Here is a 15,157-nt window from a genome sequence, read left to right as displayed (position 1 = left end):
CATCGCAGCAGTAACGCTCCCCCTTATGAATCGTTTTGTGGACGGTAAGATATTTATTTAACGCAAAGCACTTATGGCAGATATCGCAATAGAAAGGCTTCTCCCCCGTGTGGATCAGTTTGTGGACATTAAGGTTTTGTTTAACCGCGAACCGCTTCTGACAGACATCACAGCAGTAAGGTTTCTCCCCCGTGTGGATCCGTTTGTGGACATTAAAGTGATATTTATCCGCGAACCGCTTCTGACAGACATCACAGAAGAAAGGCTTGTCCCCCGTGTGACTGCGAATGTGGATGATTAACTTAGACTTGTCTCTGCATTTTTTGTTACAAATATCGCACAAATAACCTCTTTTCATTGCGTCAGTCTTGTGCGTTTCCTTGTGTCTAATTAAACTATTTTTCTCCAAGAACCGCTTCTGACAGACTTCGCAGCTGTAAGGTCGTTCCCCGTGTGGATGCGTTTATGATAAGTTAAGCGCCAACGGTCTGAAAACTGCTTCTGACAGACATTGCAGCAGTGGAGTGTTGCCGCCGTGACATCAGAGCAGTAAGGCTTCTCCCCAGTGTGGGTGCGTTTATGACAAGACAAGCTTGAAGTGGACGAAAACTGCTTCTGACAGACATCACAGCAGTAAGGCTTCTCGCCTGTGTGGGTGCGTTTATGACGAGACAAGTCTGAAGTGCACGAAAACTGCTTCTGACAGACATCGCAGCTGTAAGGCTTCTCCCCCGTGTGACTGCGAATGTGGATAATTAACGCAGACTTGTTTCTTCATTTTTTGTTACAAGTATCGCACAAATAACCTTTTTTCATTGTGTCAGTCTTGTGCGTTTCTTTGTGTCTAGCTAAACTACTTTTCGACGAGAACCGCTTCTGACAGACGTTGCACTGGTAGGGTTTCTCCCCCGTGTGGATCCGTTTGTGGACATTAAGGAGATATTTATCCGCGAACCGCTTCTGACAGACATCACAGCAGTAAGGCTTCTCCCCCGTGTGTTTGCGTTTATGCCAAGACAAGTTTGAAGTGGACGAAAACTGCTTCTGACAGACATCACAGCGGTAAGGCTTCTCCCCCGTGTGACTGCGAATGTGGATAATTAACGCAGACTTAGTACTCCACTTTTTGTTACAAGTATCGCACAAATAACCTTTTTTCATCGGGTCAGTCTTGTGCGTTTCTTTGTGTCTAGCTAAACTAGTTTTCGAAGAGAACCGCTTCTGACAGACGTTGCACTGGTAGGGTTTCTCCCCCGTGTGGATCCGTTTGTGGGCATTAAGGAGATATTTCTGCGCGAACCGCTTCTGACAGACATCACAGCAGTAAGGCTTCTCCCCCGTGTGGATCCGTTTATGACAAGACAAGTTTGAAGTGGACGAAAACTGCTTCTGACAGACATCACAGCGGTAAGGCTTCTCCCCCGTGTGGATCCGTTTGTGGACATTAAGGTGATATTTCTCCGCGAACCACTTCTGACAGACATCACAGCAGTAAGGCTTCTCCCCCGTGTGGATCCGTTTGTGGACATTTAAGTGATATTTAGCCGCGAACCGCTTCTGACAGACATCACAGCAGAAAGGCTTGTCCCCCGTGTGACTGCGAATGTGGATAATTAACTTAGACTTGTCACTCCACTTTTTGTTACAAATATCGCACAAATAACCTTTTTTCATCGTGTCAGTCTTGTGCGTTTCTTTGTGTCTAGCTAAACTACTTTTCGAAGAGAACCGCTTCTGACAGACGTTGCACTGGTAGGGTTTCTCCCCCGTGTGGATCAGTTTGTGGATATTAAGAACTTGTTTATACGCGAACCGCTTCCGACAGACATCACAGCAGTAAGGCTTCTCCCCCGTGTGGTTGCGTTTATGACAAGACAAGTTTGAAGTAGACGAAAACTGCTTCTGACAGACATCACAGCGGTAAGGATTCTCCCCCGTGTGGATCCGTTTGTGGACATTAAGGTGATATTTCTCCGCGAACCACTTCTGACAGACATCACAGCAGTAAGGCTTCTCCCCCGTGTGGATCCGTTTGTGGACATTAAGCTGACATTTCTCCGCGAACCGCTTCTGACAGACATCACAGCAGTAAGGCTTCTCCCCCGTGTGGATCCGTTTGTGGACATTAAGCTGATATTTCTCCGCGAACCGCTTCTGACAGACATCACAGCAGAAAGGCTTGTCCCCCGTGTGACTGCGAATGTGGTTAATTAACTTAGACTTGTATCTGCATTTTTTGTTACAAATATCGCACAAATAACCTCTTTTCATTGCGTCAGTCTTGTGCGTTTCCTTGTGTCTAATTAAACCACCTTTCTTCAAGAACCGTTTCTGACAGACTTCGCAGCTGTAAGGTCGTTCCCCCGTGTGGATGCATTTATGATTAGTAAAGCGCCAACGGTCTGAAAACTGCTTCTGACAGACATTGCAGCAGTGGAGTGTTGCCGCCGTGACATCAGAGCAGTAAGGCTTCTCCCCAGTGTGGGTGCGTTTATGACAAGACAAGCTTGAAGTGGACGAAAACTGCTTCTGACAGACATCACAGCGGTAAGGCTTCTCCCCCGTGTGGATCCGTTTGTGGACATTAAGGTGTCGTTTAACCGCGAACCGCTTCTGACAGACATCACAGCAGTAAGGCTTCTCCCCCGTGTGGATCCGTTTGTGGGCATTAAGGAGATATTTCTCCGCGAACCGCTTCTGACAGACATCACAGCAGTAAGGCTTCTCCCCCGTGTGGATCCGTTTGTGGACATTAAGCTGATATTTCTCCGCGAACCGCTTCTGACAGACATCACAGCAGTAAGGCTTCTCCCCCGTGTGGATCCGTTTGTGGACATTAAGCTGATATTTATCCGCGAACCGCTTCTGACAGACATCACAGCAGAAAGGCTTGTCCCCCGTGTGACTGCGAATGTGGATAATTAACTTAGACTTGTCTCTGCATTTTTTGTTACAAATATCGCACAAATAACCTCTTTTCATTGCGTCAGTCTTGTGCGTTTCCTTGTGTCTAATTAAACCACCTTTCTTCAAGAACCGTTTCTGACAGACTTCGCAGCTGTAAGGTCGTTCCCCCGTGTGGATGCATTTATGATTAGTAAAGCGCCAACGGTCTGAAAACTGCTTCTGACAGACATTGCAGCAGTGGAGTGTTGCCGCCGTGACATCAGAGCAGTAAGGCTTCTCCCCAGTGTGGGTGCGTTTATGACAAGACAAGCTTGAAGTGGACGAAAACTGCTTCTGACAGACATCACAGCGGTAAGGCTTCTCCCTCGTGTGACTGCGAATGTGGATAATTAACTGTGACTTCTTTCTGTATGTTTTGCTACAAGTATCGCAGCAGTAAGAGCTGCCTGTTGTGTGTGTCTTCTTATGCACGGCCAAATAACATTTTCGCGAAAACTGTTTTGCACAAACATCGCATTTATAAAGTTGCTCCTTTGCTGGTTGTATATCAGCAGCGAAGTAATATTTTTCAGCATATTTCTTCCCGCAAGTGTCACAAGAGAGAGTTTTTTTCTCTGCGCAAGGAATGTGGATGAGCTTGCCTCGTGCTTGTCCCGCGCAAGCGTCGCACCTGTTAGGTGGAGGGCCCGTCCCTCGGGGGCACGCTCGTCTGTGTACAGATAAATCGGCTTTAGACAGAAACTGTTCAGTACATTGATTGCAAGAGAAGGTTTTTTCTTTTGTGGTATTTCTACCGAGCACGGGTTTAGATGCTTGCCAAATACGGCTCGAGCAACTTCTCAAATGTCTAATTAGTTTATTTTTTTGCGTGTACTGTGCGCTGCAACTGTCACATGCCAACATTTGTTCCTGCGCGTGAACTTTCTGGCGCATTGGACTTGTTCGAGTGGCGGAGCCAGGGTCGCGGGCGTCATGGCGCGGTGCGGCGCGCGGCGTGCTGGCACAGTACTCGTGCACGAGGGCGCGCGAGAGGCGGACGGTACAAGGCCTGACCATACTCATAAGAAGCTCTGCGTCGCAGCCGGCAGTATCTGCAGGCTCCTCCTTGAGGTACTCTCCCGAACACTCGCTGCTGGCGCAGGACTCTTCGGAGCTGTCAGCCGCAGCGTCACTGCACTCCTGCTTCAACGTGGTTGGCTCTGCTCTGTAAACTGAAATAGATATTAAGTTATAATGTAAAAAAATATATTTAATTACTTGGTGTACAATACCATGTCAATTTTCCTTTCCATTAACTTTGAGTAAAACTTTATTTAGTTCATACTAGTTTTTATCCGCGGCTTCACACGTGCAAATGATTATATTCTAAGATCCGTTTAAGAACGACCTTCACCAAGCTGGTTAATGGATGAAACGTAATACGTCAATGAAATTTAAATATTATTATTATTAAATTTAATTATTATTATTATTTTATTATAAGCCTTTAATCGGACAGCATGTAACATTGCAAGAATGTATAAATGTATTTCATCACTTCCTTCCTTCTCTTTTATTCGTAGATATCTCGTTTGCTTATTTTTTGCATGTCCGTTTGCCAGGTGGCAAAGGCCTCCTCCAATCTTCTCCATTCTCGTCTTTCTATAGCCACTCTATTCCATGATATTCCTGCGACCTGTCTGATATCGTCATCCCACCTTCCTTGTGGTCTTCCCCTTTTTCTTTTCCCATTTCTCGGGTACCATTGTGTAACTATTTTGCTCCATTTTTCTTTCCCTCTCAGTATGTGACCTGCCCATTTCCATTTTTGCCTTCTTATTTTCCGCGATATATCTTGGACTTTAGTCTTGTGTCTGATGTGGCTGTTTCTTACTTTGTCTGTTTTTTTATTCCTATCATGCTTCTTTCCATCGCGCGTTGGCATACCGAAAGTTTACTTGTTATGTTCTTTGTTAGAGCCCATGTTTCGCTACCATATGCCAATATCGGCAGGACGCATGCATTAAATAGTTTGGTTTTAGTTGTTATGTGTAGATTTTTGTCTTTCATTATTTCCTTTAAACCCCAATACTTTTTCCAGCTGTTTGCAATTCTTCTTTCAACTTCTTTGTTTATATTATCTTTTGGAGACATCAGTTGGCCGAGATATATGTATTCTTCCGCATAGGTGATCTGAGTCTTCTCTACTGATACTGGATCTTTATTACCGTTGGTCATAATTTTTGTTTTTTCTGGATTTAGCTTCAGCCCGGTCTTTGCGCTCTCAGATGCTAGATCGTTGATCATCTTGTTTAAATCTTCTGACGTTTTTGCGAATAGCACAATATCGTCCGCAAATCGTAAGTGGGTTAATTTGCGCCCATCTATAGTTATGCCTAGGTCTTCCCATTCGAGATTCCTGAAGATCCTCTCTAATACAGCTAGGAACAGTGCGGGCGAGAGAGGATCCCCTTGCCTTACTCCTTTTTGCATTTGAAACATGTTGCCTTTCTTTTCTAGTTGGATGCATGCTGTGCTGTTTATGTAGACATTTTTTATAAGTCTTATGTACTTGTGTTCTATTCCCGTTTCTTTTAGCGCTTCCCAAATTTTTGTATGAATTAGTGAATGTGTCGACTACAGTAAAGCGTTCGATTCACTAATTCATGAAATTTAATATGTCAATTAATATATTGCATATGGGTTGTCTAAAAAATTTCAGCCCAGGATATGTTAATGTTGGATTGTTGGATTAATTAATAATTAAAAAAAAAAATAACGGTTTGGTTAATAGACAAATTCCAGTAGCATATAGGCAGCCTAACGTTTGCATATTCTATGGACTTCATACTTTCGCTTGGTATGGAATTTGTCTATTAACCAAACGGGATCCCTTCGACACCCATAATTTTATTGTTTCGATTTTCGATACTCAGAACTTGGTGCCCATATTATTTTCGGTCATAATAATCAATAGTCATAATCGTTGTTAGGTATAATGCAAAATAAATATAATGATTAAGTAGAATAATGTTACATGCCATACAAGACAAAAGTCATAAAATTGATCACCATAATATTAATATCAAAAGGCATACTGTTTATTTTTCATAAACATTGTAGGTCATATTTTTATATTTAAGTACTATTATTATTATTCATACCATTTTATCCTCTAATGTTTTAAAGGAAAGGTGAGGGTGTGTGAAGTTCCCAATCCGCACTGGGCCCGCGTGGGTACTATAGCCCAAGCCCTCTTGTTCTGAGAGGAGGCCTGTGCTCAGCAGTGGGACGTATATAGGCTGGGATGATGATGAATGTTTTAAAGGAATAATTTTAAATTTCAGAAATAATACATGTCATACATTAAAACATTACAAAGTTAGAACTGTGACTCCTTTTAAAAAAGACCAGCTGACAAAAAAGCAGGTTTGGTTAGGTTAGGACTACGACCCTTACAAAAAAAACAGTTGCCAGAAAAGTAGGTTAGGTTAGGTTAGAACTGCGACCCCTTACAAAAAAACAGCTCAATAGTTATGACTAATGAAAGGGGGCGAAAGAAAATTATGATTATGATTATCATTTTAAAATTTATGACGATGGAAGCATTCTACACTTCCACTGAACGTAGATATAGTTTAGATATAGTTAGTGTTTAGTATTGTAACAAAGGGACCCCATACATCCTCGTATTTTTATTATTATTTTTTGTATTTTTTTTCTTTAATTGTATAATATAGTTTTTAAGTATTTTATTTGTAATTATATTATTATGAAAAAATTACTTTTTGCCAAGTTTCTTGCGGCATATTCTTCTTGGCAATGATGGTCTATCCGAAAGTGCTGGTAGTTTAAAAATGACGTGTAAAAGTGCCCATTGCGGCCTATTTACTGAATAAATGGGTTAGTCTCACTTCGTCTAAAAAACAACTGGTCTATGTAGCATGTGGTCTAAAAAGCAGCTGGTCTATGTAGCATGTGGTCTAAAAAGCAGCTGGTCTAAGTAGCTAGTGGTCTATAAGGCAACTGGTCTAAGTAGCAAGTGGTCTAAAACGCAACTGGAAGCTGGTCTAAAACGCTTTTCGCCTAAAACGCAACTGGTCTAAAAATATAACTCGTCTATAACGCTACTCGTCCAAAATGCAACTGGTCTAAAACGTTTTTAGTCTAAATCTCATCTTGTCAAAAATGCAAGTGGTCTAAACACAAATTAGTCTCACTATACTCTCTACCATACGTACGAAATCTTTTTGAGTAGGCTTCATTACGACTTCACACTAATATTATAAATGCGAAAGTTTGTTTGTTCGTTACAATCACGCGTAAGCTGAACGGAATTTGCTAAAAATTTGCACGCAGGTAGGTGGGTGCAAAATTTCAGTGTGTGTCTTCTAGGATAGGACATAGAATATTTTTATCCCGGTAAAGTCTTCCTGGGAATACAGGCGTGATTTTAATGTATGTATGTATGTAAAGTCTTCCTGTGGGATAAAATTAAATTAACTTACAACATCAATAATTAATGGGAGTCAAACTGCAGGCGGAATAAACAATAAGATACAAGTAATAAAGTTTGAATTTTAGATTGCTTGCTGGCATGCATACTTATGTGTGATAGTCTGATAGGATAGCTTTTACTCGAAATATGATTTCTAATAAATCCTGCAGTTTTCGTTTTTAGTTTGATAACCAGGGTGGAAAGTGAACCATCCCACCTGAGATATTTCTGGTGCAAATAGTTCGAGGGTAAAATGGGTAAATTCACCCGAGTTAAACATTCTACTTTTCATTTCGACTGTGAGGAAAATAAATTTACAGAATTATAATGTATTATGAATATGATATAAATTAATAATTACTTAGTTACTAATGAAAATATAGTAAGATGTTTAAAAAATAATAATGAATTAAAACTAACAAGTATCTACTTAGACCAGCTGCTTTATAGACTACTTGCTACTTAGACCAGCTGCTTTATAGACCACTTGATAATTAGACCAGTTGCCTTATAGACCACTTGCTACTTAGACCAGTTGCCTTATAGACCACTGGCTACTTAGACCAGCTGCTTTTTAGACCACATGCTACATAGACCAGTTGATTTTTAGACGAAGTGAGACTAACCCGAATAAATCATTTGAATTTGAATTTTGAATTATGACTATTGAAATTATGACCAAAGATAATATGACAAGCTACGATTATGACAAACAATGGTATGGATAATAGTCATACTTGTTAGAGACAAAATGCTGCACTTCGTGAAGAAAGCAAGCCGCTTTGCCCAGTGATAGTACACATTAAACTGAGTGATTTGACTCGCAGCAGCGGAAGTTTCACCCCTTAGGAACAGAGATGGCGCCACTTCTTTAAAAATATTTCAAAAAATTCTACAAGCTAAAGTAATAAACCGATTTCAATGTTTAATATCTCAAATGAGAGCCTATTATATACGTTACTTATAAAAAAATACAAAAAAAATATTTACAAAAAACTTTTGTCAAAAAACGCCATCTTAAGTTTTTTTTTCTTACCTGATTTGTAGTTTTTACTTGATTGCTTAAAAAAACTGTATGCAACATGAATGGTTTAATGCATGTACATATTACTGAGTACATAACAAGTATTTTAAAAAAATCCGACACCGATACCTATCATATTTAACGAAATATGACAGTTTAAATGTGAGCACAAATTTCTTTAAAAATATTTCAAAAAATTCTACAAGCTAAAGTAATAGACCGATTTCAATGTTTAATATCTCAAATTAAAGCTCATAACATTCATTATTTACAAAAAAATATAAAAAAATATTTACTGAAAACTTTTGGCAAAAAACACCATCTCAAGTTTTTTTTTTCTTACCTGATTGGTAGTTTTTATTTGATTGCTTAAAAAAACTGTAAGCAACATGAATGGTTTAATGCATATACATGTTACTGAGTACATAATAAGTATTTAAAAAAAAATTGACACCGATACCTATCATATTTCACGAAATATGAAAGTTTAAATGTGAGCACAAATTTCTTTAAAAAATTCAATAAATTCTACAAGCTAAACTAATAAACCGATTTAAATGTTTAATATCCCAAATCAAAGCTCATAAAATTCATTACGTAGAAAAAAATATTAAAAAAATATTACTGAAAAATTTTGGCAAAAAACGCCATCAAGTTTTTATTTCTTACCTGATTGGTAGTTTTTACTTGATTGCTTAAAAACATTGTATGTTGTATGCAACATGAATGGTTTAATGCATACTTATATAATTTCTGAGTAAATAACAAGTATTATAAAAAAAACCTACACCGATACCCTTCATACTTCACGAAATATTTAAGTTTAATTGTGCACGCTTTTCTTACAAATAAATTTCAACGAAATCTTCAAGTGAAACTAGTACTCTGATTATAATGTTTAATGTTAAATGAAAAGAAGAACGAAATTACCTAATTTATAAAAAGAAAGTTTTTCCTGGTGTTACGAAAAAATATAATTACATTAAAATTAGTAATTATTAAGACAAAAAAAAAACTATACCGTTTCCGGCATAGTTGATTCTGAGATGTAATATATATTGCTTAGTAGTTGGCGAGTTATTTAAAAATTAGCTTTTTGTGTGATAGGTAGGGCTACAGCTTATAGATATGTCACATTTGAAATAAAAGACTATGAACATCAATGTTCATCAAATATTTAAGTTAAAACCTATAAGTCCTCTTCGGGTTCATCGGCAGATGTAGAACTGAAAAGGAAAAGTCGTTTTGAAGTACTTGTGCTATTCCAATACTACAAAATCACAGATCTTTTAGACACGGACTGTGTTGCTGTAATTACTGTTGAATTATATTTGTGCCTAGTTGATTACCATTAGATCTAAAATTTTGTGCCTACCTGTGGAAATCAGTGGTTAGCATACTAAATAACCCTGCATTGAATATTATATTAACTTACTTTTGATTTGTACAGCCACCTTTGCAGGATTTACACTGGGCAGTGCATGGTAAGCTGACCCGACGACACCCACAACGCATGGTATCGCAGCCAGATTTGCAGCCACAATACTTAATGGTCCAAGAGGCTTACTTTCTTTTGCCAGCTCTCTTTTGCCTTAGTCCATCCCCAAGAAGATGGACATGGTACGGAAACTTCTGGTTTCAGCGCGTTTCTCCATATTTGGCCCGCTTGGTAAGCTTCACGCAGTGTATGTTTATAGAGAGCATGTCCATACCATGTCCATCTTCTTGGGGATGGACTAAGGCAAAAGAGAAGGACTCCAGAATTGTCGGCAGTTACAGCGATTTGGTCGCAATTAAGCCTCTTGGACCATTGTGGCTGCAAATCTGGCTGCGATACCATGCGTTGTGGGTGTCGTCGGGTCAGCTTACCATGCACTGCCCAGTGTAAATCCTGCAAAGGTGGCTGTACAAATCAAAAGTAAGTAATTATAATATTCAATGCAGGGTTATTTAGTATGCTGACCACTGATTTCCACAGGTAGGCACAAAATTTTAGATCTAATGGTAATCAACTAGGCACAAATATAATTCAACAGTAATTACAGCAACACAGTCCGTGTCTAAAAGATCTGTGATTTTGTAGTATTGGAATAGCACAAGTACTTCAAAACGACTTTTCCTTTTCAGTTCTACATCTGCCGATGAACCCGAAGAGGACTTATAGGTTTTAACTTAAATATTTGATGAACATTGATGTTCATAGTCTTTTATTTCAAATGTGACATATGTATAAGCTGTAGCCCTACCTATCACATAAAAAGCTAATTTTTAAATAAATTCGCCAACTACTAAGCAATATATATTACATCTCAGAACCAACTATGCCGGAAACGGTATAGTTTTTATTTATTGTCTTAATAATTACTAATTTTAAAGTAATTATGTTTTTTCGTAACACCAGGAAAAAATGTTTTTTTTAATAAATTAGGTAATTTCGTTCTTCTTTTCATTTAACATCAAACATTATAATCAGAGTACTAGTTTCACTTGAAGATTTCGTTGAAATTTATTTGTAAGAAAAGCGTGCACAATTAAACTTAAATATTTCGTGAAGTATGAAGGGTATCGGTGTAGTTTTTTTTTATAATACTTGTTATTTACTCAGAAATTATATAAGTATGCATTAAACCATTCATGTTGCATACAACATACAATGCTTTAAGCAATCAAGTAAAAACTACCAATCAGGTAAGAAATAAAAACTTAAGATGGCGTTTTTTGCCAAATTTTTTTAGTAAATATTTTTTTAATATTTTTTTCTACGTAATGATTTTATGAGCTTTGATTTGGGATATTAAACATTTAAATCGGTTTATTAGTTTAGCTTGTAGAATTTATTGATTTTTTTAAAGAAATTTGTGCTCACATTTAAACTTTCATATTTCGTGAAATATGATAGGTATCGGTGTCAATTTTTTTTTAAATACTTATTATGTACTCAGTAACATGTATATGCATTAAACCATTCATGTTGCATACAGTTTTTTTAAGCAATCAAATAAAAACTACCAATCAGGTAAGAAATAAAAACTTAAGATGGTGTTTTTTGCCAAAAGTTTTCAGTAAATATTTTTTTTATATTTTTTTGTAAATAATGAATGTTATGAGCTTTAATTTGAGATATTAAACATTGAAATCGGTCTATTACTTTAGCTCGTAGAATTTTTTGAAATATTTTTTAAAGAAATTTGTGCTCACATTTAAACTGTCATATTTCGTTAAATATGATAGGTATCCGTGTCGTTTTTTTTTAAATACTTGTTATGTACTCAGTAATATGTACATGCATTAAACCATTCATGTTGCATACAGTTTTTTTAAGCAATCAAGTAAAAACTACAAATCAGGTAAGAAAAAAAAACTTAAGATGGCGTTTTTTGACAAAAGTTTTTTGTAAATATTTTTTTTGTATTTTTTTATAAGTAACGTATATAATAGGCTCTCATTTGAGATATTAAACATTGAAATCGGTTTATTACTTTAGCTTGTAGAATTTTTTGAAATATTTTTTAAAGAAGTGGCGCCATCTCTGTTCCTAAGGGGTGAAACTTCCGCTGCTGCGAGTCAAATCACTCAGTTTAGTCTGTACTATCACTGTGCAAAGCGGCTTGCTTTCTTCACGAAGTGCAGCATCCGGCCAAAAATGGCCTTAACAAGTATGACTATAAACCAAATCGAAAGTTTAACGTTATGGGAATCAATATAGACCCTAAAAAAACCACAAAAAAAAAAAAATAGTTATTAATCATATCCTGGACTGAAATTTTTTAAACAACCCATATGCAATATATTTATTGACATATTAAATAATATAAAATACGTTTCATCCATTAACCAGTTTGGTGAAGGGCCTTCTTAAACGGATCTTCTACTAACAAGTCGCCGATGTATGCTTGTGTCACCTCTATGTCACACATTAAGGTTGTGACTTAGATGAATGATTGGTCTCGCGCGCTCGCTCGACTAGATACCGCGGGAACTAAAACAAAACGTTCGTGAATGCGGCAACTCAATATTGTAGTGTGCGTAAGAACGGTGTAAGACAATTTGCAAGGATGCTAGTGTGCGTGACGAATTGTGTTGCCAGCTGCTCCACTGTTACCCAAATTATTGGGAAAATAAATTATTCTGTGGTCTATTAAGTTACTGGTTACAAAATGTATCTTGGAAATACTTAGAAATTAAGAGTGAATGTATTAATATGTTTGTATATAGGTTAGGCGTAGGTTTCTCCTTTAAAAAAATGGTAGGTATGATGTAGGTATATCAATGATCAGGCCTCACTTTTAATTAAAAAATATATATATTTAAGGACATTCAATATTTACAAATTATTACTGAAAATTCATGGACTGAGTCACCAACTAAGAAGTTTTGCGTACTTAACACGTTGTACCTATAGTTAAACCTAATATAATTTACAGGTTAATTAAAACTAAAATAAAAATAATTGTTTACAAAATATACATACATAGGTAGATGCATACATACATACTTACATACGCTTGAAAAACATAACCTCCTTCGGGCAGTCGGGTAAAAAGTTAACATTTCAGGAAAATGGGTAGAAATACGAAAAAAATAATTTTCTTGTCCCGTAATACCTAAGTAAATAAGCTGATCTGGCTTTTGACTGGGAAGACGAAAAACATTTTTAATTTTAATACACATTCACCCTTAATTAAATAGTGTCGGGTAACAATTTATAATAATAATAATAAATATAATAATAATATCACAAAGATAAACATAAAATAATATAGAACTAGGTTATGTATATATAATAATTACGTTAGATACTTAAATAAAATAAGTTATTAAAATTTATCATCATTTAATGATGATAACAATAAAATTCAATTTATTAAAATCTCAACCACGGGATTTGATTCTTGTGTACGCGGCAACACAGAATGGCGTTTAGGGTTCATGTTATTTTATTTTATAATTTCGAAATTATACGATATTTACTGATGGTATGTGATCCAGTGTCCTTCTTATTTCTTGTAGTATTATTATTAAACAGTTTCACTGCGAAAACTGGCATTTTACTTCGGTTTATGACCAAAATTTAACAAAAATTCGGGACATGCACATTACGCACAGTTTGCAACGCGACTGAGTCGCCTCGGGCTCAGGTACGCCGATTTCGGCGTACTATTTGTTGCCGCATTTGACAAGTACGCCGGCGGTATCTAGTCGAGCGAGCGCGCGAGACCAATCATTCATCTAAGGGTTGTGAATTTAACAACATGAGCACAGCGCTGTCCCTGTGAGGGGAGCTTACCTGTCGGCGCTGCGGTGTCGTCGGCGTCGTCGCGGCGCTCCTGCTTCACGGCGGGCGGCGGCGGCGCCTCCTGCTTGACCTCGGGCTCCGCGCCTACCGCCGACGGCTTCATCGCCGTGCACAGCTCCATTACGCGCGCGCCATGCGTCACACACACACACAACACAAACACGCTCTGCCGAGTCTGCCGGCAGATAGCTCACGAGTACGAGCCTGTGATCTTATGATGACCATTCGTGATCGAGTTACTGAGTTAACTTTGACGAATTCAAAGCTACTTGTCTCTGAAACCTTTTTACTGAGTATCAAAGAGTAAGTACAATGATATTATGATAAGACGATAACGACGTTAACGACGTAGAAGAAAACAAACAGCAAACAAAAGTACAGAAATGAAGGCATCATGACATAACATGACAGCTGACACTGACACCAAAAGTAACGGTTTTTATTTTTATTATTCAAGTTAGTTAGGTAACGGCAGGGCTTTAAATACCGTTAAAAAGTGGTAACGTTACCAACTGTCAAACCGATTTAACGTTAAATGATAATTAACGTTAAACGATTTACCGTTACTTATACAACTTTTTACCGGTATAAAAAATGGTAACGTTATCAGCTATTCATTAAATTAACGTTAATTCAAAAGTATCGTTAAATCATTTTAACGGTATTTATTTTACTATTTACCGGTAAGCTTGGGTAACGTTAAATGGCAGATTATCCTCATTTATCGAGCAAGTATGCACGCGCTAAATTGGCAACACTCGGTAGCATAGCAAAAATTACCGATAGTGTTACTTCGGTATCGTTATAATAATGTGAATTGGGTAACGTTAACAAGCCCTACAATGTAAAGTAAATTTACCGGTAAAAATAACGGTAATTAGGTAACGTTAAATAATGTTAAGTTATCAATTAACGTTAAATTTTAATACCGGTACTAGGTATTTTTATGATTTTTACCGTTATTTAACGTTACTTATAGTGTGAATTTGGTAACGTTAACAAGCCCTGGGTAACGGTGACTGACTGAAACAGATAAATTATTTTTCTCATTAGCATGTGCTAAGGTGCGGCCACATGTAGTCGCTCGTCGCTCTTTTGCAGCGATAGATCATTGTGACCCCACTTTGAATGTGATTGATTTTTAATTTCCCGCGACTCAAAACACAAATATAACAATACTGTAAACATTTCATATTGTTTGTGTGCGCTGCAAGGTATAAAGCGTTATAGCGTTAAGTCTCCGCGCTCACACACAATACTCTTTGCTCCGCGTCGAGATGGCTGCTTGCAGGAATTATCTTGGTCTTGGAAGCTGATTTCTTAATCACATTTAGTAGCAGTCGTGGCAGTGGTACAAATACAAGAACATGGAGTAAATGAAAAAAAAAAATTGCTTTTGCCGAAATGGGGAATGGATGAAAATTTTAGAAACGCTTGAAACTTTTTTCATCGA

At 37.5% G+C, this 15,157-nt stretch overlaps 1 protein-coding gene across 1 annotated transcript; it reads right to left on the bottom strand.

The window, feature by feature from the left end:
- Positions 1-687: 687 nt before the first annotated feature.
- On the bottom strand, positions 688-14,733 carry LOC141442942 (uncharacterized). The gene is made up of 2 exons (XM_074108139.1): positions 13,696-14,733; positions 688-4,118 (listed from the first exon to the last, which is right to left on the bottom strand). Exons 1-2 carry the CDS (start codon positions 13,823-13,825, stop codon positions 775-777), a joined length of 3,474 nt encoding a protein of 1,157 aa, XP_073964240.1. The 5' UTR covers positions 13,826-14,733; the 3' UTR covers positions 688-774.
- Between the last annotated feature and the right edge of the window lie 424 nt (positions 14,734-15,157).

This window comes from Choristoneura fumiferana, chromosome 26, assembly GCF_025370935.1.
Source record: "Choristoneura fumiferana chromosome 26, NRCan_CFum_1, whole genome shotgun sequence".
Taxonomy (NCBI): Eukaryota; Metazoa; Arthropoda; class Insecta; order Lepidoptera; family Tortricidae; genus Choristoneura; species Choristoneura fumiferana.
This window is presented reverse-complemented; position numbering and strand designations above follow the sequence as displayed.